General features: G+C 48.6%; 1 protein-coding gene across 2 annotated transcripts in view; it reads left to right on the top strand.

Moving 5' to 3' along the window:
• The first annotated feature begins 9,804 nt into the window (after positions 1-9,804).
• The window catches only part of ZNF592 (zinc finger protein 592), a 33,981-nt gene continuing 19,481 nt past the window's right edge, over positions 9,805-24,304 (top strand). For both annotated transcript variants that reach the window (XM_048955992.1, XM_048955993.1), the window contains exons 1-3: positions 9,805-9,903; positions 10,689-10,800; positions 14,367-16,714. In XM_048955992.1, coding sequence (XP_048811949.1) covers positions 14,375-16,714 — 2,340 coding nt within the window. In that variant the 5' untranslated portion in view covers positions 9,805-9,903; positions 10,689-10,800; positions 14,367-14,374. The remainder of the gene's footprint in view (positions 9,904-10,688; positions 10,801-14,366; positions 16,715-24,304) is intronic.

Genomic DNA, 24,304 nt, shown 5'->3' with positions numbered 1-24,304 from the left:
CTTTCTGTTGCTTAATATCAATTATAAAATATTAAATCAGACAAATACCTTTGGCCTTTCTGGATGATAAGAAAATACATTGTTCTCCCTCCTATAATGCTGTTGTTTTCACTGGAAATGCTAATGGGATTGTGTAAAGGTTATTTCTGCCTCCTCTCCAGTTCGGAGACGTGGCAAAATGCTCATGATGCCCTTTGTTTATGCCTTTTTAATGGCAGCTTTTATCTCTGGGAATCTGAGGTGTCTGCGTCTTTCCAGGTGCTCACCTGCAGGGTCCTTGGGTTCCTTTTGGGGGAAACTTCCTGGAGAAGATAAATGGATCTGCGCTGTCATAGGCATCTCTGCTGGAGCAGAGACCTGGGGGTCTGATAACAGAAAAGAGCAGAGCACCAAGATAAATGACCATAATTTCTAGCCCCAGAAATATCAGGAAATGATGGGTTTTCCCCAACCCATACTTCTGCACACGCTGATAGATGCCTTTCTGTGCACTGGTACTCCTGTGACAGCTGGAGTCACAAACCTTGCAGTGCTTTGAGCAGGAGGTTGGCATGGGGACTTTCAGAGGGTCCTCCATCCTTAATCCTTTGAGGAATCCACAGGAAATTGCCACAGAAATCAGTTTGGCTGCAGTCTTCTGCTATTGTATGCTCTTGTGGAAGCTCATTTTTGATGAGGAAAAGATAAAACCAAAAATGTGGCCAGTGCAGGGATACCCTTCTCTGCCCATACCAGCAAAGGCTTCACGTCATTCTGTGTCTTTTGCACCACTGGAGGCAGGGGATGGACATTGTGCTGATACCCTAAGGGCTGCCAGAGCAGTTGGATGAGGATTCATATCTTTTCCTAAAGAATTTATCTTATAGCTCCCATGGTACAGCTGGTAGGGGGGGAGAATGGTACTTTGGGAGCAATGGGTCTAAGGCTTTGAGAGGAATATGAGGTGGTTCCTGGAGACAGAAGGGCACATCAGAACAGCTGGCACTGCATCTTTCAGAGTTAGAGGATGGAGAGAATTGGACACTGCATGTTGGATGCTATGGCATTCAGCAAAGGGCCTGGGCAGAGAAATGGGTGCATCCCTGGGGCTCAGCAGAGATACGAGTTGTAAATCCTGCTGCTAAAAGCTGTAATTATCTCTTTCAAAGTTATTTTGCTGATGTCCCTGGAGGAATGTGCCTGAGAGGTCAGAGGGAACCAAGAGCAGCTGCTTTGGGAGGACAGACCTCTGACTGTGGATGGAGATTTCTGCTGCATGTTGGCTACACAAATCCCCACTTTGGTGGCTTTGCTCTTCGCACCTCATTTCAGTGAGGTCGTTCAAATCCTCCCATGCAGAGAATATCACAGTGTGGGGTGCACACAGAGAAGTCTGGTCACTGCATGACATGGCAATCGTGGCCATGGCTGCAGAGGTGGATGAACAGGGCTCACAGGCTGTGCTCTGATTTGGGTGATCACTTTGATGACATTTGAAGGCTTCGGGGATCAGTTCTTTTTCCAACACCTGTGGCATCTGCATAATGTGTTTCTGGTAAGGTCCCAGCTGAAGGTGGCACAGGACAAGCAGACACAGCTCAAGAGAGGAGATTGTACTTCCCCCAGCAGTGTCAGCCTGTCTACTGAAATTCATGCTAAATTGATAACATCATTCACCACACCAAAGTCTCCCTGCTGCTGAGTTACTCTCATCTTTTCACTTTCTGTATGTCTTTCATAAGGGTCTCGTTGGCACCTGCATTCACTAGAGAAAACCTGAAATTTAATTTCTAACACAACTTCTTTGCAATAGTCTTTAGACCCTGTGATTCTTGTTCGTCCCTTCCAGCTCAGGATATTTTATGATTCTATGATTTCGCTGTGCACTGCTGACATAGCAGAGCCTCTGGATTCCCTTCCAAGTCTGCTGAGACCCGCAGAGATCTCAGGGGTTCCCAACTGCAGTCGCCCATCACACCAGCACTGCTGGTGGGATTGACTCTGGCCTCACCTTAAGCCATGGAGACACTATGGACCCAACCTGGTGAGCAAAATCCTAAATAGAAGCAAGGCAGTTGACAGCTGCAACCATAAACTCAGTTCTGTGGTCCAGGAGGCAACTCCACCCTGAGTTCAAACTGCAGTGAATTTTGGATGCCCATGTGCCATCAACTCCTTTGAACACCTTGAATGAAGTGTCTCTTGCTTGTGAAATGGCGGTGTGCAAGCTAGTAGGCAAGCAGGTAAGCAGCTTAGTGGGCTGTGAGAGGTAGTTGCCAGGCTGAGATGTATCTAGCAGTCAGAGGGATTGTTGCCTGGTATTGTGTGGTGACACAGGCATTCCAACAGCCCTCTCTTAAGTCCCAGCCATGGGAGGAAGATAAGAAGGCTTCCAACCTGATGGAGGCAAAAATACACAGGGGAGAGAGATAGGAACCTTGTCTTTGCTTGAGGCAGAAGGAGAAGACCCCCCCTTGCCCCTGAGGCCCCCCTCAGCCAGTAGATAAGAACTCTGGGGATGGAAAATGAAGGCAAGGATAGTGGTTTGTAATCAGAAAGGGGCAACCACGATGAGAAGCGAGAACCAGAGTCAAAACCAGCATCACTAAAAAAAGGCGAAGGATCTTATTAACTGGAGGCTCTGTGCTGAGAGGCACCAAGGTGCCCATCTGCCACCCAGATAAGCTCTCTGGAGAGATCTGCTGCCTACTGGGTGGCCGCATTTGGGACATCAGGAAGAGGACATTGGGTAGGATAAAGCCAAACTTGGCGAGGGGTTCTTCGGGCCAGTGCTCTTCCTCATCTTTATCAAGGACAGATGGTGGATTGAGTGCTCCCTCAGCAGATTGCTGATGACACCGAGCTGGGTGGTGCAGCTGACACAACGAAAAGAAGGGAGGCCATCCAGAGTGAACAGGCTCAAAAAGTGGGCATATGAGAATCTAATGAGGTTCAACAAGGCCAAGCGAGGGTGATGCACTTAGGTCAGGGCAATCCTGGGTATGAGCACAGACAGGAGAAGAATTCCCTGGAAGCAGCACTGTGGAGAAGGACTTGGTGGCTCTGGTGGATGAAAGCCACACACGAGGCAGCAGCGTCCATTCGGGGCTGGAAAGCCAACGGCATCCTGGGATTCTGGGCAGCCTGACTTAGTAGCTGACAGCTCTGCCCATGACAGCAGGATTAGAGCTAGGTGGTATTTAATTTCCCCTCCAACCGAAGCCATTCTATGATTCCATAAGACCTAGAGGGTTCATTCTTGGCACTGGTTTGGACAGTGCTACTAAGGATGTGATAGAGAACACCAAAAATCATGCTGGAAAGTACAGGCTGGGCGAAAAGACAGAAGAAAATTGGTTTCCCTTCTCAAAGTACTTGTGTGACGTGCATCCTTTTTTGCTGGTCCAGCCTCTGCAGGATCTGGCTCTAAAACCAGGCTCTAAGCCTGACTGTGGGATAATGCTTCTCTCCTGCTCCTCACCCTGGAGGCCACTGCAGAGAAATGCAGGAAAAAAAAGGTGAGAAAAAAGACCGCTGTCTACTCCAGCCCTTTCTTGCTGTGCTTTGTCTTTGGGCCATAAGGTATTGCTGTGAGCAGTGTAAATTTGGGGTTTTGTGAGTAGCAGTGATGGTAGAAGTATTGTTAGCAACTGATGCTCAGAAAGAACTCCATGCAGCTTGGGAGGAGTTGTCACAGGGAAAGGGATTTGGCAATGGATAGGGCATTCACCAGAATGCCCTCCAGCTTAGCTTGTCAACTGCAGCACAGTGACAGGGCAAGATGCTTCAGGAGAAGACCTGAGAAACCTGCCACCTCCCACACAAATTCCTTTATTGCTCACTTCATCCCTACCCCAGAGCCGTAGATTATAATTTCACTCTCTCTACTCCATCATAACGTTACTCTTTGTCTTAATCGAAGTTCTAATGAGTCCTGTTCAGCCCTCTCATAGGGAGAGGGTTATTGCTTTTCTTTAATCCAGCACTGAAATGAGGCTGCTTATTCATTCCTGGCTCCTCTCCACAATTCTCTCTTGCAGGAAACACTTCTGGCAGGCTGCAGTAAGAGTGCGCAGCACATCTCTCTGCTGCACTGCTATGAGTCAACGTGAGTTCAACCTTTGGAAAATCGTGTCTTGAAGGCCAGAGGCATTTGTCTGTCCTCTCCTTAAATGTCTTTCAGCAACACGTCACAGCACTGCAGCCCATCGCTGAGCGCCCCGATGGCCCACTGAGTGCCTAACAGGATAAAAAAGGACATAAAATGCTCTGATGTCCGCAGTAATAGGGTCAAAGGAGGTCTGCTGGAGACAACTTCATCTTCAGATGACTTCTGGCTGTGCTAGTGCTGTGCTGTCTTATCATCACGGCCCCTAATGTTTTTAAAGTGTAAATGTTAATAATAATTCTTCATGGCAAATTCTACAGTTGTTTGTTTGTTTGTTTTTCTGAAAAGGCTGTTTGTCACGGACTCTTGCAGTTTCCTATCTTTCTTCATCTGCATGGTTTGAAAACAAAACCGGCAGACACTCAGACCTCCTGCTTCTGTAAGAGATTTCCACTTTAGCATTTTAAACGTGATGCCAGAAGTGGCAGGTTCACCTCAGCGTTATGGGAGAAGGGGCAGGTAATTCAGGAAGAGCACAAGGATGTTGCTGGAGTGTGCAGAGGGAAAACTAGACAGGCAAAAGCTCAGCAAAGACTTCATGTGGCCACCACTGTAAACAATTAATTTTTTTACAAATATATTAACAGCAAGAGAAGGGCCAAGGAGAAATCTCCATCCTCTGTTGGACACGGTGGGAAATGCTATCGCTGAAGATGAGAAAAAGGCAGAGGTTCTCAATGCCCTCGTCTGTCTTTAGCAGTCAGAGTTGTTATCCTCAGGGAACCCAGCCCCCTGAGCTGGAAGGCAGCAATAGGGAGCAGAACAACCCCACACCATTCAGGAGGAAACAGCAGCCTGCTGCTCCACCTGGGCTTCCACAAGTGCATGGGGCCAGATGGGACCCACCTGAGGATGCTGAGGGAGCTGCTGGAAGTGCTCACCAAGCCGCTCTTCATCATACGTCAGCAGTCCTGGTCGGTGGGGGAGGACCCAGGAGACAGGAGACTGTTGTAAATGAGACCCCATTTATAAGAAGGGTTGGAAGGAGGACCCAGGGGACTCCAGGCCTGTCAGCCTGACCTCAGTAAGAGAAGATCGTGGAGCAGACCATCCTGAACCTGATCACTCAGCATGTGAGGGACTGAATGCAAGTGTGGTAATCCAAGTTGGGAGGAAGTGCTGATGGGCGTGAGGGCAGGAAAGCCCTACAGAGGGATCTGGACAAACTGCATCGAGGGGCTGAGGCCAGTGGGATGAAGTTTAAGAAGACCATGTACTGAATCCTGCACTTTGGCCACAAGCCCGTGTATCGCTATAGGCTTGGGGCAGAGTCGCTGGCAAGCTGTGCAGAGGAAAAGGATCTGGGGGGTCCTTATGTAGAAAACCCAGTCTGTGAGTGACACTGAATCACCCTATTGCTGCCCAACATATGGTTCTTCCCACAGGCCACCCCCAAGCCCAAAATACACCCCTTACCCAACATGCATGCCAGCAACACACACATCTACATCCATTTCTTTCTGTGACCGTGTGAAGCAACTTCTTGAAGTTTTTGGGGGTTGCTTTTTGAGATATAACCACAATGAAATGGCTGTGAGGGTGCTACAGCCTATTTAGGACAGTAAGCCTTCCAGTAGTTTTTCAAGCTTTGGTCAAAATCTCCAGCAAAGCTCAGGAGAGCTTTCAGGAGTGACGTGGGCCATGGCTTGATCCTGCTGGTCTTTCTGCCCCAACAGGTGGTTCCCACCTGCATGCCAACCACTCCACTCATTTTTGCTCACACAATGTGAAAGCCAGTGAAGGAAGTACTGAAGTTTAATTTCTTCCCCAGAGAGGCTTATGATGTCTGGATCAGATCTCTCCAGTTCACGGAGTGGTTGCATAGGGCAACTCTGTACAAAGGGATAAGAGCATACCACAGCCCTCGTGTCTCCCTGGGAAACATGGGGAAATCACGATGGCCCTTGGCCAACCCAGCCAGGGCAGCAAGCATAGGAAACATTGCTTCAGAAGCACAGACACGTTGAGAAGCTCCTCTTGCCCCAGCTGCCTGCCTCCAACCACGCTGAAACCTGGAAACTGGATGTGAGTCTACCTGGAACCAAGACAAGGAGAAAGGGGTCATTCTGAACCTGCCTCAGCAATCAGGTCACTGCTGTCAGCATGGAGAATTGTGCAAGGGACCTTGCTTGTCCAGGCTTTGGAGCGTGTCTGTACTGCACTGGAGTCTGCAGCTCTTGTGATGAAGAAAACTGGTTCTCTGGAAGTTATTTCTCCAGTTCCCATTGCATAGTAAAATTTGATTTTTACAAATCCAAAAAAGGATTTGCTGTTGCACAAGTGAAAGCTGGTTGGGGAATGCTGCAGTGGTGCCATTCCAGCAGCCTTCCAGCTCTCATCACATCTCCAACCCCAGCAAACAGGAATCAGAAGAACAGCAGGGCACAGAATGCTTACTCTCCAATCCTAAAATTGAAGGATTTTACCAAATTAGGGTTCTCACTGCAATTCCCAAATTCCCTGGGATACAGAGCTTTCTTCTGTTCAATCTGATGCAAGGATGGATATGGGCATCCAGAAGGATGCAAGGATAGAAACGTTGCAAGAGCAAAATTTTCCATGTCTGTTGCTGTTGATCAGTGGTCATATGGGGGAGATCTTTGTTGAAGAGTCATGTTGGCTCGTTGACTTTTGTGCCAATAAGCCAAGGGGGGGGGGGGGGGGGGGGGGGGGGGATTCTGTTTGGAGCAATGCAGAGGGCATGCCCTTGGAGGCAGGGAGACCAAAGAGCCAGAGTGAAAGGTGTAAGTGGTTTTAAATGTATACAGATGATATCTGTGTAATTAACTACTCAGATTTAAGTTACACCCTTTTTGTGTGTGCGTGTAGATAATGCCGACGGCTACGCTGTTATCTCAGAAGAATGTTTGTGTCTGGGGATTCATTCTCATCCTGCCAATAATAAACCTTCCCTGGAGTTTCTGAAGCATTAATTACAGTTTTGTAACACGCGAGTTTTGCAACGAGCTCAAGGTAATTCTCTGTTACACCAAGCTCTGACAGAAACAAATTAATCGCTGATTTGAGAACTGACAGTTGCCTAGGCATGAGCACTCAGGACTTTATTACGTTTGTTATGTATAAATAAAATCGGTTTCACCATGTTTGCCAGCTCGCCTGCCTGCATACGCGCACACTCTGACACAGCCAGCACCTGGGAAGAACCCATTTCCCCCAGCTAAAAAGCAAGTTTGAACAGCCCCACACAGGATGAAAAGTTGAAAGCGAGGATCTCAGGCATGGCTGCACAACGCTTGCAAGTATTTAATAAAACCAGGATGGAAGAATGCTTGATTCGTGAGTCCACATCCTCTGAGCACTGTAAAAACCCCATCCCGATTCCTCCTCCTCTTCCTGCCCCCTCCAACCAGCTCCCATTGCAGTGGGAAGGGTCGTTGCCTTGGGCAGGAGATTGCCCACGTCCAGAGGGTTGCACCCAGGGGTGCTGCTCCTTGCAGCATCTGTTGAGCCTTTTTGCATTTCTACTGAGTTGTGGAGGGGAATTACCTCCCAGCCAGGCACTCGAAGGCTGCCGTTTCTCCTTGGCCATTGGATACAGAGCTTAATTCCCATCAGCATTATATTTCTTAATTAGCACAACCATTCAAATTACAGTGGCTTTCCTGCAAGCCACAACGTGTTTGGGACTGTGGCAGGTCTTTATAACCGCATGAGAAATGTCTGTCGCAGCAGTTACAGCCTGCAGCTCACAAGTAGCTTTTCACAGAGGCGTGCTACAAACACAGGTACCACTTGTGATTTTGAAAGTGTTTTCTCCATACAGCTTCCCTTGTCCTTTCCTTCCTCTTGGGCTATCATCTCCTGCTCTCCAGTTCATGCTCAGTGCCTCTAATCCTGGTGCTGGTACAGCTGACAGGAGCCTGGCTCTGTCTTCCCTGCACCTCCCTGCAGGTGTCTATGGACATGGATGAGATCCCCTCGAGCCTCCTCTATTCCAGGTTGAAGGCACAGCCCCTCCTCACAGCAGTCAGGCTCCAGTTCCTGCATCATCTCCATTGGCCTTTGCACTGGGGAGCAGTCCAGGCATGGCCTCACCAGTGCTTATGAAAACATCAGCAATCAGAGAAAGTACCAAGCCATTACAATCAACTTCTTTTTATTATTATCTTCAGGAATTAATAATGTGTACCCAAGTGTTTTATGGTTAAGAAAGTCACTAAGCAATTAACATCAGTAGTCAAGGAATCCTACAGAAGCTCCAAAGAACCAGGAGAATAAATCTAACACCTTACTTACATCTGTGAAAAGAAAGCATGAAGATGGGAAGTCCAGATCCTCTAATCTAACAGAATCATAAATAAAATGATGTAAGTGGTGCTGTAGGATACGATATTGAAAGAGAATTAAGACGAACTAATTAGCAGACAGCCTTCTGAGCATACAGTTTTGTTTTTGTTTTTGTTTTTGTTTTTTTTTTTTGCATGAAAAAAAGAAATGCAAGGCACCTCAAGAAGTGGAGATAGGGATGCCCACAGCTGGGTCATGGCGTAGTGCTGCCAGATGTGTTGTCAGAACCACCGAGTCCTTCTCCGCAGCGCTGCTCTCATGAGACCTTCTCCCATCTGTGCTCACAGCTGGGATTGCCCCGACCCAAGTGCGGCACCCTGGCTTGGCCTTGCTGAACCTCCCTGGGTTCACGTGGTCCCGCTCTGTGAGCCCGCCCAGCTCCCTCTGGATGGCATCCCTTCCTCCTGTCGTATCCAGCGCAGCGCTCGGCTCAGTGCCATCCGCAAACTGATGAGGGTGCACTCGGTGCCATCATCTGTCACTGATGAAGATGCGAACAGCAACAGTTCTGAGACAGACCCCTGGGGGACACCGCTCATCACCAACCTCTGCCTGGACATAAAGACACTGAGCACAGCTCCCTGGCTGTGGCCATCCCCCTATTCATATCATGGAATCACCGGATGGCCTGGGTTGAAAAGGAGCACAGTGCTCAACCCGTTCCGACCCCCTGCAGGTCGCCAACCAGCAGCCCAGGCTGCCCAGAGTCACATCCAGCCTGGCCTTGAATGCCTGCAGGGATGGGGCATCCACAGCCTCCTTGAGCAGCCTGTTCCAGTGCCTTATCACCCTCTGGGTGAAAGAATCTTATCCACTAAGTAATTGTAAGAGTCCACCTTTCGACTTCACCTTTCTCTAATGTATAGATACATTATATACAATGTATAGACAGCGAGCCACTGCCCCGCAGGTCCCATCCGCTCCGGGATCCGCCGCGCCTCGGTGCCTGAACACCGCAGCGATGGAGCAGCGCCGGCAGCACGGCAGCACGGCAGCACGGCAGCACGGCAGCACGGCAGCACGGCAGCACGGCAGCACGGCAGCACGGCAGCACGGCAGCACGGCAGCACGGCAGCACGGCAGCACGGCAGCACGGCAGCACGCAGCGCGGCGGGCAGCCCTCGCTCAGGCCCTCCTTCAGGCCCGGCCTCCGCGCCTGCCCGCCCCGGCCCGCTCCGGCTTCGGGAACCCCCGGCTCTCCCCGCGGACCCCTTGCTCTCGGCCCGCCCCGTTCTCCGGCCGGGCCGCGCGGGGAGGGTGGGGGCGGCGGCAGCGGTGACGGCGGCTCCCGGCGCGGAGCGGGCAGAGGCGGTGCTGCCGCGCCCCGGCCCCGCCTCCGGCCCCGCCCGCCGCCGCCGCCGCCATGTTGCGGCCGTTGGTGCCCGGTGCGGGGTGAGGCCTGCGCGGGGCCGCGGTGGCGGCGGGGCCCGCCGAGGAGCGCCGCGTGGGTGAGTGCCGCCCGGCCGCGCCCCGGCCCGCCCCCCGCCGCTCGCCCTCCGCCTTCCCCGCGGGCACCGCCGCTGCGTGCTGCCGCCCCGCGGGCAGGGCAGGGCAAGGCAGGGCGGGCGGCCCCGGCAGCCGGAGCCCCGCGTTTCGCCCGCCGCCCCGCCGCCCCGCCGGCGGTGGTTCCGGGCCGCGCCACCGGTTGGTCGGGGCGGCCCAGGCGGCGGAAGGCCCGCGGTGAACAAACTTCGGCGGGGCCGCCCACGTGCGGCCGCGGGGCCGGGGCCGGGCTGACAGCGCGGGGGCGGCGGGCCGGGGCTGCGCCTTTGTGTCGGGCGGGCCCGCGCGTGGGGCGGCTGTCAGCGGGCGGGCGGCGGAGCGGGCCGGGCGCGGGCCGTAGCGCAGTGCCCCCGTGACCCCGCGCCGCGTTCCTCCGCGGGGCTGCGAAAAGTTCGGCGCCGGTACGAGCGCTGCGCTGCGCGGCTGAGAACCCGGCCGGCGGCCCCGCGGCTGGCCGCGCTCCTTCTGACAGCCCCCGGCCGGCCGCGCTCCCCTAATGCCAGCTGGCGCTCTGCGTCCGGCCTCCTCCGTCCCGTCCCCGCGCCTCCTCCTCCATCCCCGGCGCTCCCCGTGCCCCTCCGGGAGATCTCCGCCTGCCCTCGGCCCACGGAGCCTTCGGCAGAGCTCTTCCATTGCACCTAACCGTTGTCTTGTGGCTTTATAAATATTTATTGCGTTCTTTCAAGGCGCACAACCTCGGTGTAATTGCAGTTTCATGCTCTCCTATTAGGTGGCAATCTTGAACTTCCTCCTCGAGCAGTATGTTACATGCTGGTGCGAAGTCTGTAGAGGAGCTGCTGCGGATCTCCCAAAGCCCCCAGGAATAGCAGTGCGAGCAGAAGGTCTGTACAGTGTGGGGCTCTGGGTGTGTGGAGAGGTTGAGCTTGTATACTGAGTATCGGGAGAGCTGCTTGAGAGCAGCGCTGCGGAGAAGGACTCGGTGGCTCTGGTGGATGAAAGCCACAGACGAGGCAGCAGCGTCCATTGGGGGCTGGAAAGCCACCGGCATCCTGGGCCGCACCAACAGAGGGGTGGCAGCGGCAGGGAGGGGACCGTCGCCTCTGCTCTGCCCTCGTGAGGCCCCAGCTGCGGTGCTGCGCCCAGGCCTGGGGCCCCCAGCGCAGGAAGGGTGCGGAGCTGCTGGAGCGGGGCAGAGGAGGCACGGAGATGCTGCCAGGGCTGCAGCACCTCTGCTATGGAGACGGCTGAGGAGCTGGGGGTGTTCAGCCTGGGCAAGAGAAGGCTGTGGGGAGACCTCAGTGCGGCCTTCCAGAGTCTATAGGGAGGCTGTAAGCAGGAGAGAAATCAGCTTTTTACATAGATAGCGTTAGGACGGGGGGGAATAGAGGGAGGATTTAGGTAAGATGTCAGGGGTAGTTTTTCCCTGAGAGGACAGTGCGACCCTGGCTTACGCTGCTCTGAGAGCTATAGATGCCTCAGCCTGAGAGGTGCTCGAGGCCAGGTTGGATGGGCAGCCTGATCTGGCACTTGATCTAGCAATTTGCAGTCCTCCCTACAGCAGGGGGGGTTAGAACTAGGTGGTCTTTGAGGTCTCCTCCAACCTAAGCCATTCTCTGAAACTTGGCTGGACCAGAAGGCCCTGTGCTCTGCCATGGCACCCAGAGCAAGTTCACAGATTTCTGGGATGGTGTAAAGACCTCAAGGTTCTCTGCCTCCTGAAGAAATGAAATATGTGTACTTTCTTCTATGAGCTGCTATGTCACTGCTTGCTTTACTGATCTGTGCCATTGCTTTGCAAGTCTTGGAGCACATCCATGTCTTGTATAGGCAAATAGAGAAGGCTGGCTTTCGAGCTTTGTTTTTAAGGCAAATCTTTAGCAATGGAAGGATAGAATAAGGATGGAAGTCCTTAATTCCTGCTTTCCACACAAGCCAGTTTGTGGAAGGTCTGGGCAGAATTTCTTCAGTGTACTTTTTCTGTTTTCTATCTAAGAGAAGGCTTAGAGAAAGTAGTCTCTTGATGGGCGCAAGGATGCGTGCAGAGCCTGAAAATGCAGTTTATTCCAACAAAACCTTATTTCGTAATGCTGCAGATACCTCAGGTTTGTTTTGTCTTGTGTTTTAACATACTAATTCATCCAGAGATGTGGCTAGGTATGCAGGGGTAAGAAGGGAATGGTCAAAAGTGATTGGCAGGCTGATTTTTTTCTTTCAGCATATAAAACTTGGGTGTTCCTGGTTATGGAATGAAATGTCTTCCTCACATAGGGCTGTGTGTGCCAGAAATCTCAGCAGCTGAGCGATGCCTAACTCCTGCCCAACTCGCGTGTTTTCCCACCCAAAGAAAAGGGAAGTTTCAGATCCACGCTCTTTGCCAACTATAATAATCTATGCTGCTTCTAAACTCATTACCCATCTGCTTCCACTCAGCAGCAGCTGATAATCTTCTGGTTTCAGGGACTTAACTCAAGGCGCAGTTGCCTTACCTTGCTGAGGGGTGTGACTTGTAAATTGCTGCAGAGCCCTCTATGGACATTCATATTTGTGGTTTAATTTAAAAATGAGAACAAGTTTAAGCTAAACCACAGCAAGCCACTTTTAAGCCAAGTAAATCTCCATAGAGTGTTTTGGAGTAGATTAACCTAAGCAACACCTCCAAGGCTTGTCTATAGGCATGACTGAGCTAATGCTCTAGGACCAGCATGCCTTCCTGTTCTGTGCTGTAGTGATTTCTGCTGGCCCATTTCTACAAATTGTACCTCCACCTGGCAGACTGCTGGTGCTGGGAACGTTTGGTTTGGTTTCTGAGTGATGTTTGACGAGCTTTGCTATTTGTGACTGAGTTTATTTAAAAAAAAAAAAAAAAAAAAAAAAAAAAAAAAGGCAGTCTGAAATCAGTGACTTCCAGCCTTTTGGGAAGGTATGATACAGCTGCTTCTCTGCTCTCTGCCTGCACCTCTGCTCCCAGCTCTTCCCCCTTCTTTTGGGCTCTCGCCACCCCTTCCATCTCCCACACTTGCTGCTGGCTTTGGCAGTGCTGATGCAGCCCAAATCAAGTGAGTGTGGCAGGAGTTGCTATGCCTGTGGGTGCTCCTTGACTTTTTTCCTCCCTGTATACATCAGCTCACACAAATGCGGTTTTAAAATGAAATGTCTTAAAATAATAGCTTATTAAATGTCCAGGAAGCCTATATATTGCACCAGTGTTTTGGTTAGATGTGCAGGCAAATCCAGTATTCCTTATAGTAATGAAATGTGCAAGTGATTCTGTGCTGTCAGTTTTCATCGTGGATCTGCTCAGAGCTTGATTATTGTTGTTGCAGGTCTCTGTGTTTAAGCCCCACTCCCTTCTGGAGGGCTTATGAGGAGAGCTGTCTGGGAATGTCATTTCTTGTTATGATTTGGATACAATCCGTTACTCTGTCTATGGGCAGTTTTGCCTGGTGGCATCATTACCTAATTAAGGATTGCTTCCTGATTCAGATAACCCCTGCTTGGTTTACAGTGCTTTGAGCTGTTGTACTGAAATATTTACTGTAGACTTGTATTATTTAAATTGCCCTGGGTAGGAAGTCATCTCACCTTTCAGGCTTATTTCTTATGGGCCACCTGTTTACTTCCTGCTTTCTTCCTTGAAGCAGGACTGAATTCTTCACATACAACAATCTCTTGAGAAATCAGCAGTCACTGTTGCTTTTTAGCTCTCCTTTTCTTCCCTGCCCCTCCCTGCACACCTTCCCCCCCTCACAAACAACCCCAACTTCCCCCCTCCCCCCACCCCTCAAAAAAAAAAAAAAAAAAAAGCCTAAAACAGCCACGAATGCAGTAATGCATTTCAGAATCTTTTCTGTTGAGGTTTGTGATGACAGTTATTCTTGGAGCTGTAAGGTATGGGTGAAAGAATGTCCTCTACATGGACTTGGTGGACCAGGGTCGGTGAGGTGCTGCTGTCTCCCACTGCTTTTCTTGTAGTGCCTTGAACAACTCTGGAGCAGACAAGTTGTGTGAGACAGGATTTGAATAGCTCCTGTCACTTGTCAACTGCCTCTGCATCTCAAGGGTGAGGACAAGGCAGCAGTTAAAAACTAAAGCTAGTGGGAGACCCTTGATTGTGTGAAAATAGCCTGGTGGCTGCAGCTTGAATTGATACCAGCTGTTGGTGGGCCTGCAGAAGGCAGAATGTCATTTCCCCTTCCCTAGGGAGCTTTCTTGGCCTGAATACCTTTGTGCTAAGGAAGCTAAGCTCCACAGAGCTGGTATCTTTTGTGTAAACAGTCAGTCTTGGAGCAGTTGAAATGGAAGCTGAAGTGTCTGCAGCAGACATCCCTAGATGTGTTAATGTTTTGGATACTTGTGGTGTTTGTGTTTGACTTGCTTGCACGGACACCTTATGAGGTTTGTCCTTGAGAGAAATATACCTGACAAAGTATTTTGCTTTTAATTGCAGCTTTCACTATGGGGGACATGAAAACCCCAGACTTTGATGACCTCTTGGCTGCTTTTGACATCCCTGATCCAACTAGCCTTGATGCCAAGGAGACCATTCCATCAGCTGGGGAGGAGAACGAGAATCACCTGAAGTCATCAGGAATCTGCGTAGATGAGAACGTGTCCTTATCCCATGCCTTGCCCCCCTCTGATGCTCCTGTTGTGAGTGTTATTGTGAAGAACACAAGTCGCCAGGAGTCCTTTGAGGCGGAAAAGGAGGGGAATCACCTCGGGGCTGGACTGCTACACAATGGGTTTCGCGGGTCTGATCTGCCAGCAGAGGCTCATACTTTGGTGCATAATTATGGGAAGTTTGAGTCGACTTTTATTAATGGTGATAGCTCCAGAAGTTACTCTGAAAAACTGGACCAGTCCAAGTCAGAGCCTTTGCCAACTTTTAGTCAGTTTAGCCCCATTTCCAGCCCTGAGCCAGAGGATACATTCAAAGAGAATAGTATTGGTGATAAACCCAAACATGCTCAAACTCCGTATTTTCCACCTCCTTCAATGTATATGCCAACAGGAGCTTCAGTATTGGATCACTTCAGGAAGGTACCAGAGCCCGAATTAAGCATGTTTGATCAATATTGTAAAAAGGAACAAAAGATGGAGATCCACTTCCAGCCAGAGAGCAGGCTGGAAATGAGCAGGAGACAGCAAGACAAAGCAACTGAGAGGTTTGTGGAGTCAGGAAAGGACTTGGTAGATACCAATAGCTTTCTTGGAGAAGGCTTGGTGTTTGGAGAGCTCCCTCACAGTAATTTAGGAGAAGATAAAGGGTCTGTGCCTGAGCTGAGCTTGTCTTCATCCGTACCGCCTCGCCAGAGGTTAAAGCCAACTCACTCAAAGTTGTCATCCTGTGTGGCTGCGCTGGTTGCTCTTCAGGCCAAAAAGGTTGCGTGTATTCCCAAAGGCGATCAGCCAAACCTTATAAAGGAACCCGGTCCTTTTAAAGATGGGACAAAAGGAAGTCCAAAAATGCCCAAGTCACCAAAGAGTCCACGGAGCCCCTTAGAAGTAGTGAGGAAGGCCAGCAAGCAGCCTGAGAGCCCCCGAAGTGTGTGCAGTGACAGCAGTGGGAAGGGCTCTCCTTCCATGGCAGCCAGCTCTCCACCAGCTATTCCCAAAGTTAGAATCAAGACTATCAAGACCTCCTCTGGTGAAATTAAAAGAACTGTAACTAGAATTTTGCCAGAAAGTGATGAGTTGGGCAAGTCTTTGGAAGAATCACCTCTGGAAACCTCATCTGCTGAAGAATTCATCAAATCTTTCCCTTCCCCTGACACTAGTGCAGCAATGGAAAGCGAGGCTAGCAAGAATTCAACCAAAAATGGGGCTGCCGTAGCTATCCAGCTGTCAAACATAGCGAATCCTTACACAGATGGCTTGAAAGCAGATCTTGCTGCAAATAGCACCTCTCTTGTGTCTTTATCTCCGCTGCCAAACTGCGGTGGTGGTGCCGTAAAAGTTGGTGTCGCGGGGCAGCAGCTGAACAAGAAGCAGCACCAGCAGCAGGGTATCGTGGTGCAGCCGTCCAACGCGACCACCTCCTCCAGCCTCCTTCCCAAAGCTGTGCACTTGGCAAATCTCAATTTAGTTCCCCACAGCGTTGCTGCTTCTGTCACAGCGAAGTCATCTGCACAGCGGCGAAATCAGCCTCAGGTGACGCAGATGTCCGTGCCACTGGTGCATCAAGTAAAGAAAGCTGCTCCTGTCATCGTGGAGGCATTCAACAAAGTGCTGCACAGTGCCAATCCGGTGCCAATATATACTCCGAACCTTAGCCCTCCACCTGACACCAGTATTAATTTACCTGCCTCTGGGTACTGTTGCCTGGAATGTGGGGATTCATTTGCCTTAGAGAAAAGCCTGACTCAACACTATAGCAGGCGAAGCGTTCATATTGAAGTTATGTGCACTCAGTGTTCAACTATGCTCCTTTTTTTTAATAAATGTAGCTTGCTTAAACATGCAAGAGATCACAAGAGCAAAGGCTTTATCATGCAGTGTTCTCAGCTGGTGATGAAACCGATTTCCTTAGACCAAATGTTTTCACCTTCTGCGAGCTCTTCAGCATCTTCTACTCCTCAGACTTTGCACTTATCCTCTCCTTCGCGTAAACCCAATGCTACTTCAGGAAACGGGGTAGGAATTTCTACTAACACACAGCCTGCCTTGCCTCTCTACCCGGACCCACTGAGACTAATCCGTCAAGGACTTAAGTGTTTAGAATGTAACAAGCAGGCGCAGGATTATGTTGCTTTAGCAGCTCATTACCAGAGAACCTCTGAAGATAATGAGAGACTGGTAAGTCGTCATTTTAATGTTATTAATTAAATCTCTACGTTTAAAGATACTATCCTCTAGGCATGGTAATGGCAAGTGAGTTACGCTGCCTAAAAGAAGGGAACATTTGAGAAACATGTGGGCCCACGTGTGTGCATCTGAAGAGATGTTCTAGCATTGCTTGCCTGCCTTCTTTGTACTCTTTGCCAGCAGAAAGGATGTGTTGTATTATGGGAACGACAGGAAAAGGACAGCAGGGAGACAGTGGAGACTCTTGAACATCAAGGGAAAGTGGTGTTGGAGATCAGAGATCCCATGAATGAGTTGTATAAGAGTACTGAGTCTTGCTTTAAGCAGGTTTTTGTGCTCTAGGATTGGCTGGAGGAAATCTGGCACAACAGAATTTTCCCTTCAGTAGAACCGGCACCAAAGTCTTCATGTAACACTTCAAACACTGGGCCCTGTGTTTGTTTTAAGACTGGCAAAACGTATATAGGATTAGCTGGGAGGATGGCAGCATGGTATGTGTGGCGGGAGGCTCTTTTTGGTGTTTTTTCTCTCCCTTTGGATGGTAGAGGGATGAGCTGGTGCTGTGTTGCAGTAAGAAGCGTCTGCTCATTGGCTCATGAGCACCATTGGTGGCTTCCTTGCTGCAGTGAGCACTGCACTGTTATGGCCTCTGTCGTCTTCCCAGACATTCCCTTGGAGGTGCAGGTGGATCTGGGTCCCCTCTGAAAATTCAGCTGATGAATAGGAAGGGGATGCTCTTCATTATGTACCAAGTCCACCAGTCTGCCACGGCCCACTGTGGTTCTGCACCCTCCAGAGCCTCCTTTTGCTCGTTAAACGTCTACCAGGAGTATCAAGGCTGTTAGCGTGGGTGCACAGAGGTCCTTTATCTTTCACTTCAATTCAGCAGCAGCAGAAATAGATTATGGCTGAATGGTTTCTGTGGTGAGAAATAGGAAGGCTGGAAGGGATTGGTGTGCTGTAATCACGTTTCTTACCCGAGGCAGGCCAGTGAGCACTGCGCTCTATCAGCACCGTAACTTGTTTTTGCACTGTGATGCATTTCTAGGAAATGTCAGCAGTCTGGAGTTAAATACGTTCAGGTGAGGGGATGCTGAGTGCTCCGGAGTGAGCTAAAATGTTAATCAGTCGCATTAAAAATTTATTACCAATTTTTGTAGTGGGATTGTCAATTCAAAAGCTCCTTGAAGAGAAATGTCTGGTTGTATTTTTAGACTAGTCTAATAATTTATTCTGTAACTTTACCAAGAGAAGACTTCAAGCCTTTTACTTCAGGTTTGCTAGATGCGAGATGATTTTTGAAGGATTTTTTGAATATGACTACTGGGGAATAAAAAAGAGAAAGGGAATATTGAAGCTTGCAAAGCCGTTTCCTCCCTGTTTTATCTTGAACTCCCAGGTGTGTCCTCACTACAGCATTGTGCTGAGCCCTTCTTCTATGCCTCTGCTCTCCTACCAAATACCTCCTGAGATGGGGTGGTGTTGGGGGTGCATGCAGTAGGTGGGCGCCATGCTCAGCTTTTCTGAGTTGTCAAGTAAATTTCTGAGGTCACGGCTTTCATTTTGGTTAGAAGAAAAGAGGAATGTTGATGGGAGCTGGCGATGTTTGAGCAGCTAGTTTCACAAACACTTCCTTAGGCAGTCAAACAGGAAATATTCACGTGCAATTCTTACCCCTCTGTGGGTAATGTAAAAGCATAAATCCAACATAAGTTTCGTATCGTTCTCTCAAGCAAATTCAACGCAGTCGTCATCATATGCACATGCTTGTTCTGGAGCACGTCTCTGTTGCAGGGCAATCCACTGAGACACAGAGGTGGCACTAACAGTTGTGAACAGCCTCAGATGCAAATCGCCTCCCCGCATCTCAACAGACTGATTATCTAGAAGATGACTGGAAGAGTTTGCGTCTGAGTCCTGAGATGGAGAATCTTGATAAATTCAAAGTAAAGCTGTGTTTTGGCTCACGTGCTTTGAAAAATAACAAATTGCTGTAACTTTGGTCGCAGCAGAGCAGATCTCCACTGGGTTGTTGCCTGAAGGTTATCATCAGTCACTTTTTTGATGTCTGCTTCTGGATTAATGCAAGAAGATGGATTCTTGAGCAGGGTTGATAGAAGCAGAAAGGAAAGAGCTGACACTGTTGGCTGATAATGAGGGGTAAATGTGGAGTATTTGCAGCTCCTCGGTCTGTACTGGAAGATGGAGACCCCTTTCCCATTAAAGATAAGCTAGGTTAATTTTTTTTATTTTAATGATACTAAATCTATAATACTGATTGTGATATGTGTGCATCTAGTGTGAGCAAAACCTGAGGAAGTGAGCAGGCTTTGAAGTACTCAGTTATGGTGCTTTTATCTCAAACCAAAAAACCGTACAAAAATAATTTCATTTTTTTTAATCGCTTTCCAGACAGCACAAAACAGGGATGCCACCTTGTTTTGAAGGTGTCTTATCCAATAGGGTTGACTGGAAGAAACAAATCTTGTACTTAAGACAGTATTTTCATTTACTCTGTTCCACGTTGCAATGATAAGACCAAAGGGTGAGCAAGCTGCAGTGAGGGGCAGGAATGATTGGATTGGAGAGGGAGAATGGCTTAAGCTGGCTTTGTTCCACATGGAAACTTATCCTATTTATCCACACTTAAGACTTCTCACCTTGATCGGAATTTCTAATTGGTGAATTATTTGGACATATTTGTGTTTCCTCTGTCTGTTTATAGGGCAAATAAGATGATTGAATTTACTGTTCGTTCCTGTCAGTGGTTTGGAACAAACTTTGTATTATCACTCTGAATGGCCTTGGGTAAAGTCCATATTAATGGGACTGATAACGGGTAAATGAGTTTCCTAGGAGGGGCCAAAAAATGGGAATGACTTCAACATATCCCAGCTCTTCTGGAAGAGGGGGGGATGAATGTGGTCTGAACAATAGAGGGAAGAGGAGATGAGGAGCAGCTGTGAGGAAGAGAGGGCAACCATGCTTGGGAAGGTGGAATGGAAAGACCTTCAGAGAAATGATTGAGGAGAGCTTTACCGTAATGTTACATTGTAGACCATTGGTAATTACATCATGTCTTTGAGTGGATCATATCAGTGGATCACTGTCATTTCTCCTTTTTTTGGAGACTTGTAAGACTTGGAATTTTCATGAGTTTGGTGAGATCTGTTTACTGTTCTGCTGTTCTTTTGCAGAATGACAAGAAATGGAATCTCGAGTATTTGGTAGGTTGGATTTTGCTCACCAGATGTCATGCTGCCTTTAGATATTATGTTGGTCCAGATGTTCAAACTGTGATGGCAGATGTTTCTTGTAACTTCAGAGCTGTTTGGTCTGACTACTGTAGCGTTATGTTCAAGAGCAAGTTGTTGTTGTTGAGGCAAGCATAATTAAATATATGCTAGATGATGCCAAAGTAAGCTGATTCATACATATGTTCTATAATTCATTTTCGGTGTATGTGTAGATAAAATTTGCTGAACCAACAAGATAAGAAGCTATCGTGGAAAGCTGGGAATGCTTTACAGGAGGACCTGGATGATCATGAAGACAGAGTAGGAACAGGATGAAGCAATTGAGAGTCAGAATGTTTGGTCTCAAGAAGACTCTGTATGACCAAGGTGGTGTGATCATGCACGGGATTTGTGTTAACCTGCAGTACCAGTCAGGACCTCATTTGTGGTCCTGAATTATCAGAAATAAACTGGAATAAATGAAAAATGACCGAGGAGTTGGAATTACGATGTTATGAGGGGAAATCAGAAGACTTTTATGAGTTCAGCCTGATAAAGATATAAGTTATGACGGCTCTCCTTCAGCATCGTATTGGGCATGATGTTAAGGTGAGGGCTGTGGCACTTATTGTCTTACAGGAATTATATCTTCAGAAATGAAGAGTCTTCTCTACTTGCAGGGATCACTAGAAGTGGCTTGTCAGCATCAGACAGCTCTTGTAGCCTGTTCAGAACTGAGCTCAAACTCAAGATGAAGAAAAAAGAAATCGTGCAGCTCCTGATGTGCTCAGTATAGATTTGCTTTTCCTTACAGCAGCTTCGCACACACTTGCTCTGTGTATTCAGTGTGATGTTTAAATAGTAGAGCTTTTTAAACCTACAGGCTACATTGATGTGAGAAGAGACTCACATCCCAGAATAATGTGTGCAAAAATTCAAGGTACGTTCTGATTCTCTTGAGCGTCATCAACAGCAGAGAAGTTTCATATGCATTGTTTTTCTTTTGTGAGTTCACCACCCAAAATCCATTGAGATAGCCAAGATAAGTACAAAATGAAGTACAGAATATGAACTAAGGACCTCTGAATTTTCTTTCACCTTTGTGCTTTTGTTCTTTCCCCTTCTTTTTTTTTTTTTGTGTGTGTCTTTTATGTGTCCAGTAAGAATTTTTCACTGAGTAATGACGTATCCTGTTTATGCATCACCTACACTGGAGCTACTTAAAAGCAATTTTATTGCTGTCTTTTTTTGTTTCTCCTTCCTTCCCCCCCTTAAATCAATGTTTTATAACTTATTGGCTAAAACCTGCCAGAAGCTAGTAAAACCACATGCTGCAATGGTAATTTCCCAGCAGTAAAGGCAAGTAAGAAAGCAGCCATATCTCTGCTATTTCTTCTGTTGTTTTTTTTTTTTCCTTCTTTTTCTTGTTCCCCTGCATGCGCGTGTTTTAATTTGGAAAGCAAGAGGATTGAAAGTCAATAAAAATGCCTCTGGTGCTGTAAAGCAGTGCTTTCTCCGTCTCCCAAAGCAAAGGCAACGAATGCAATCCTTAGGTACTGATTTTTGTTTTATATGGATGTTTTCCCTCTGGTTTTTATGGAAGCAAAGGGCTGGAGGATGTTATGATGAAAGCATGTTGAGGGAAGGAAGCAGGCAGAGAGATGAAATGGCAGGGTAGGAGTGAGACTTGGTGCCCTGAGGCCAAAGCAGTGCTTTGGGATGAGGAGATGCTAGGGGAGAAGAGAAGGCTGTAAGCTGATGGCTTCTGGCAACAGAAAGAAGGCCTCCAGCGACTGGAGTCCCGCGATGGAGGGACGTGGGCCCTTTTGGAAGGACGGGCTGGCAAGACAAAATGAAGGAGTTGTCGTCTTTTGTGAAAGCAGCCGGAAGGCGTGAAGCTCTGCCCGGTGGTGGGTTGAAATTAACAGGAGATTGCTAAGGGTGATGTGGTGGTGGCTCCTCACTGCAGGCTGATGGGAAGAACAAGCTGGTGTTAGAAGTAGCCTCACGTCTGCAGGGCCTTAAGGGGGCTGCAGCCACCCAATTCTCTGGGTGGCATCGGTGGCAATCCCCTGGCTCCAGAGAAAGGGGATCTGGGGGGGAAAGATACTCTGGATTTCGTAATCATAAGTAACGTGGGAATGTGAAGGTTGCAGGAAGCCTTGGCTGTGGCATCCGTGAGATGGTGGAGTTCAGGATCCTGAGGGCAGAGGCAGGGGGGAAGGACAAACCTGCTGCACTTCAGGAGAGAAGACTCAGACGTCTTCAGGGATCTCTTTGAAAGAGACACAAATCATTTGGTTCGGAAGGGACCGCCGGCTCACCATGCCTGCCCCAGCAGGGACCTCCGAGCAGGGTGCCCAGGCCTGCGTCCTGGCTTTTGAAGGTCTCCAATGAAGAGACTCCACAGCCTCATTAGGCATCCTGTGCCGATGCTCCATCGCCCTCACGGCAGAGAAGCGATGGTCCCTGATGGTCAGAGGGTACCCGCTCTGCTCCAGTTTGTGTCCAGTGCCTCTTGTCCTGGCACCATGGTAAGAAGCCTGGCTCTTTCTTCTCTGTACCTTCCTGCAGGTATTTATGGTTGAGACTCCCCTGAGCCTCCTCTCCCAGGCTGAAGTCGCAACTCCCTCAGCCACTCTTTGCAGCAGAAGTGCTCCATGCCTTTCATCATCCTGATGGAGAAGAGTGCATCTACCTTCTGGAGGGAGGGCTGAAGTGTTGTTGCTGGTATTAGCAATTACTTGAGTGGTCATGTATGAAGGGAGTTGGTCAAAAAGCAAAGTAGTGGATAAAGATGCTAGCAGAAGTGACATTTGGACAGCTGTGATGCTATCTTTGATAGGATGTGAGGTGTAAGGAGGTACAGGGTGAGAAAAAAGAAGCGGAGCTTAGAGACTGATGGGCATTGCTGTTGATGGAGGGCTGTCATAAGAAGGGAGAGGAGACACGTGCTGTGTAACCTTAGGGGTTGTAGAAGTGATGGGAAAGTGAGGATGTAAAAGCCCAATGTCATTCAGTAGGGGATTATTTTAGCAACTGGGAGTTCTGGTTTTGCAACACAAGGGGGACAGCGGGCAGTCTGTGGGTCAAAAGAAATGACACAGAAACTGAAATTCTTAAAACTATGGCTGAGGTTGTGAGGAGAAAAGACTATAGACTGAGAAAGTTGAGAATTAGGTTTATTTGATGCAGCATTGTCTATATATGGGATACTTAGGCTTGGACTTGATGCATGTTCCTTTACTTGACTGGTTTTAGGTGTCAGTTTGGGTCTAGATCTTTCTTTTAACTAATAACTAAGTTTCTATTCTATATATTTTTTTTTTCTTTTTCACCTGTAAGTTGAACATGCTAGTGAAATGATACATAGCTATTTAGAGAGAGACTTGGGAAGGGAGATATATCTTAGCTATCGGGAAGCCCACAGAAGAAATTCTCTGCTGGCCACTTCTGCTCACACTATCAAAGTAATGCAAGCCAAAATAGCTGTGCAGGTCTCTGGCTGGCTTGATTGGCTGTAGGATGGGCAAAAAAGAGTTATGCCAGTGGATGGCGGGCAGGAGGTGCAGAGCTGATGTGCTGGGGCTGCGTGTTGCTGAACGCTGTGCTGCCAGAGCTGCGTCACCCAGCTCCACGCTGAACGTGCTGGAGGTGCAGGCTGCTGGTCCTCGACCCAGTGAGGCACTAAGGGAAAGCCAGTGCATAGTTAAAGGTGAACTTTTGAAGTAGTAATTCCATGCTCATTTTTTTTTTCTTAGAGCAGAAGCATCCTGTTACTTTCCATTGCAGTGCTGTAACTGGGGTGCCTCGGGTGCCCCTTCTGTATTAAAGCAGATGCCTCTGGTGGGGGATTTTGGTTTGAATATATAAAGAACAAGGGCTCTTTAAAACATTTGCATTCCAAAAATATCACTTCTGTTTCCCACTTGTTTCACTCTGCATTTTTTTTTTTTCCTCATTAATTTTTTACTTTTTTTTGTTAGCCTTCTGCAGATTTTCCTCTTCTGTAGTCCAGATTCCATGCCTTGCTGTCAGCACAGCTCCATGTTCTCTGCTGCAGCTCTGTGGTGCTTGTGTTAAGGAGGACTTCTGTGGTCTGGGGACATCTCTTAAATGTGAATTTTGTCAGCATCCCTTAACTCTACAGCAGTGAAGAGGATCTAAAACTAGTGTAAATCATCTCTGCTTGCACTGAAGCTGGTTCCCTTTCAGTTTGCATCAGCAGTAAGTGAAAGCAAAGAGTTTTGTGCCCCAGGTTCAGCTTCCAGTGGGGTGTTAATGGGGACCCTGCCCTAGCTGGGTGTGGGCTTCAGCTGAGCGAGAAAATGGACTGAGGGCATTT

This window comes from Lagopus muta, chromosome 10, assembly GCF_023343835.1.
Source record: "Lagopus muta isolate bLagMut1 chromosome 10, bLagMut1 primary, whole genome shotgun sequence".
Lineage (NCBI taxonomy): Eukaryota > Metazoa > Chordata > Aves > Galliformes > Phasianidae > Lagopus > Lagopus muta.
This window is presented reverse-complemented; position numbering and strand designations above follow the sequence as displayed.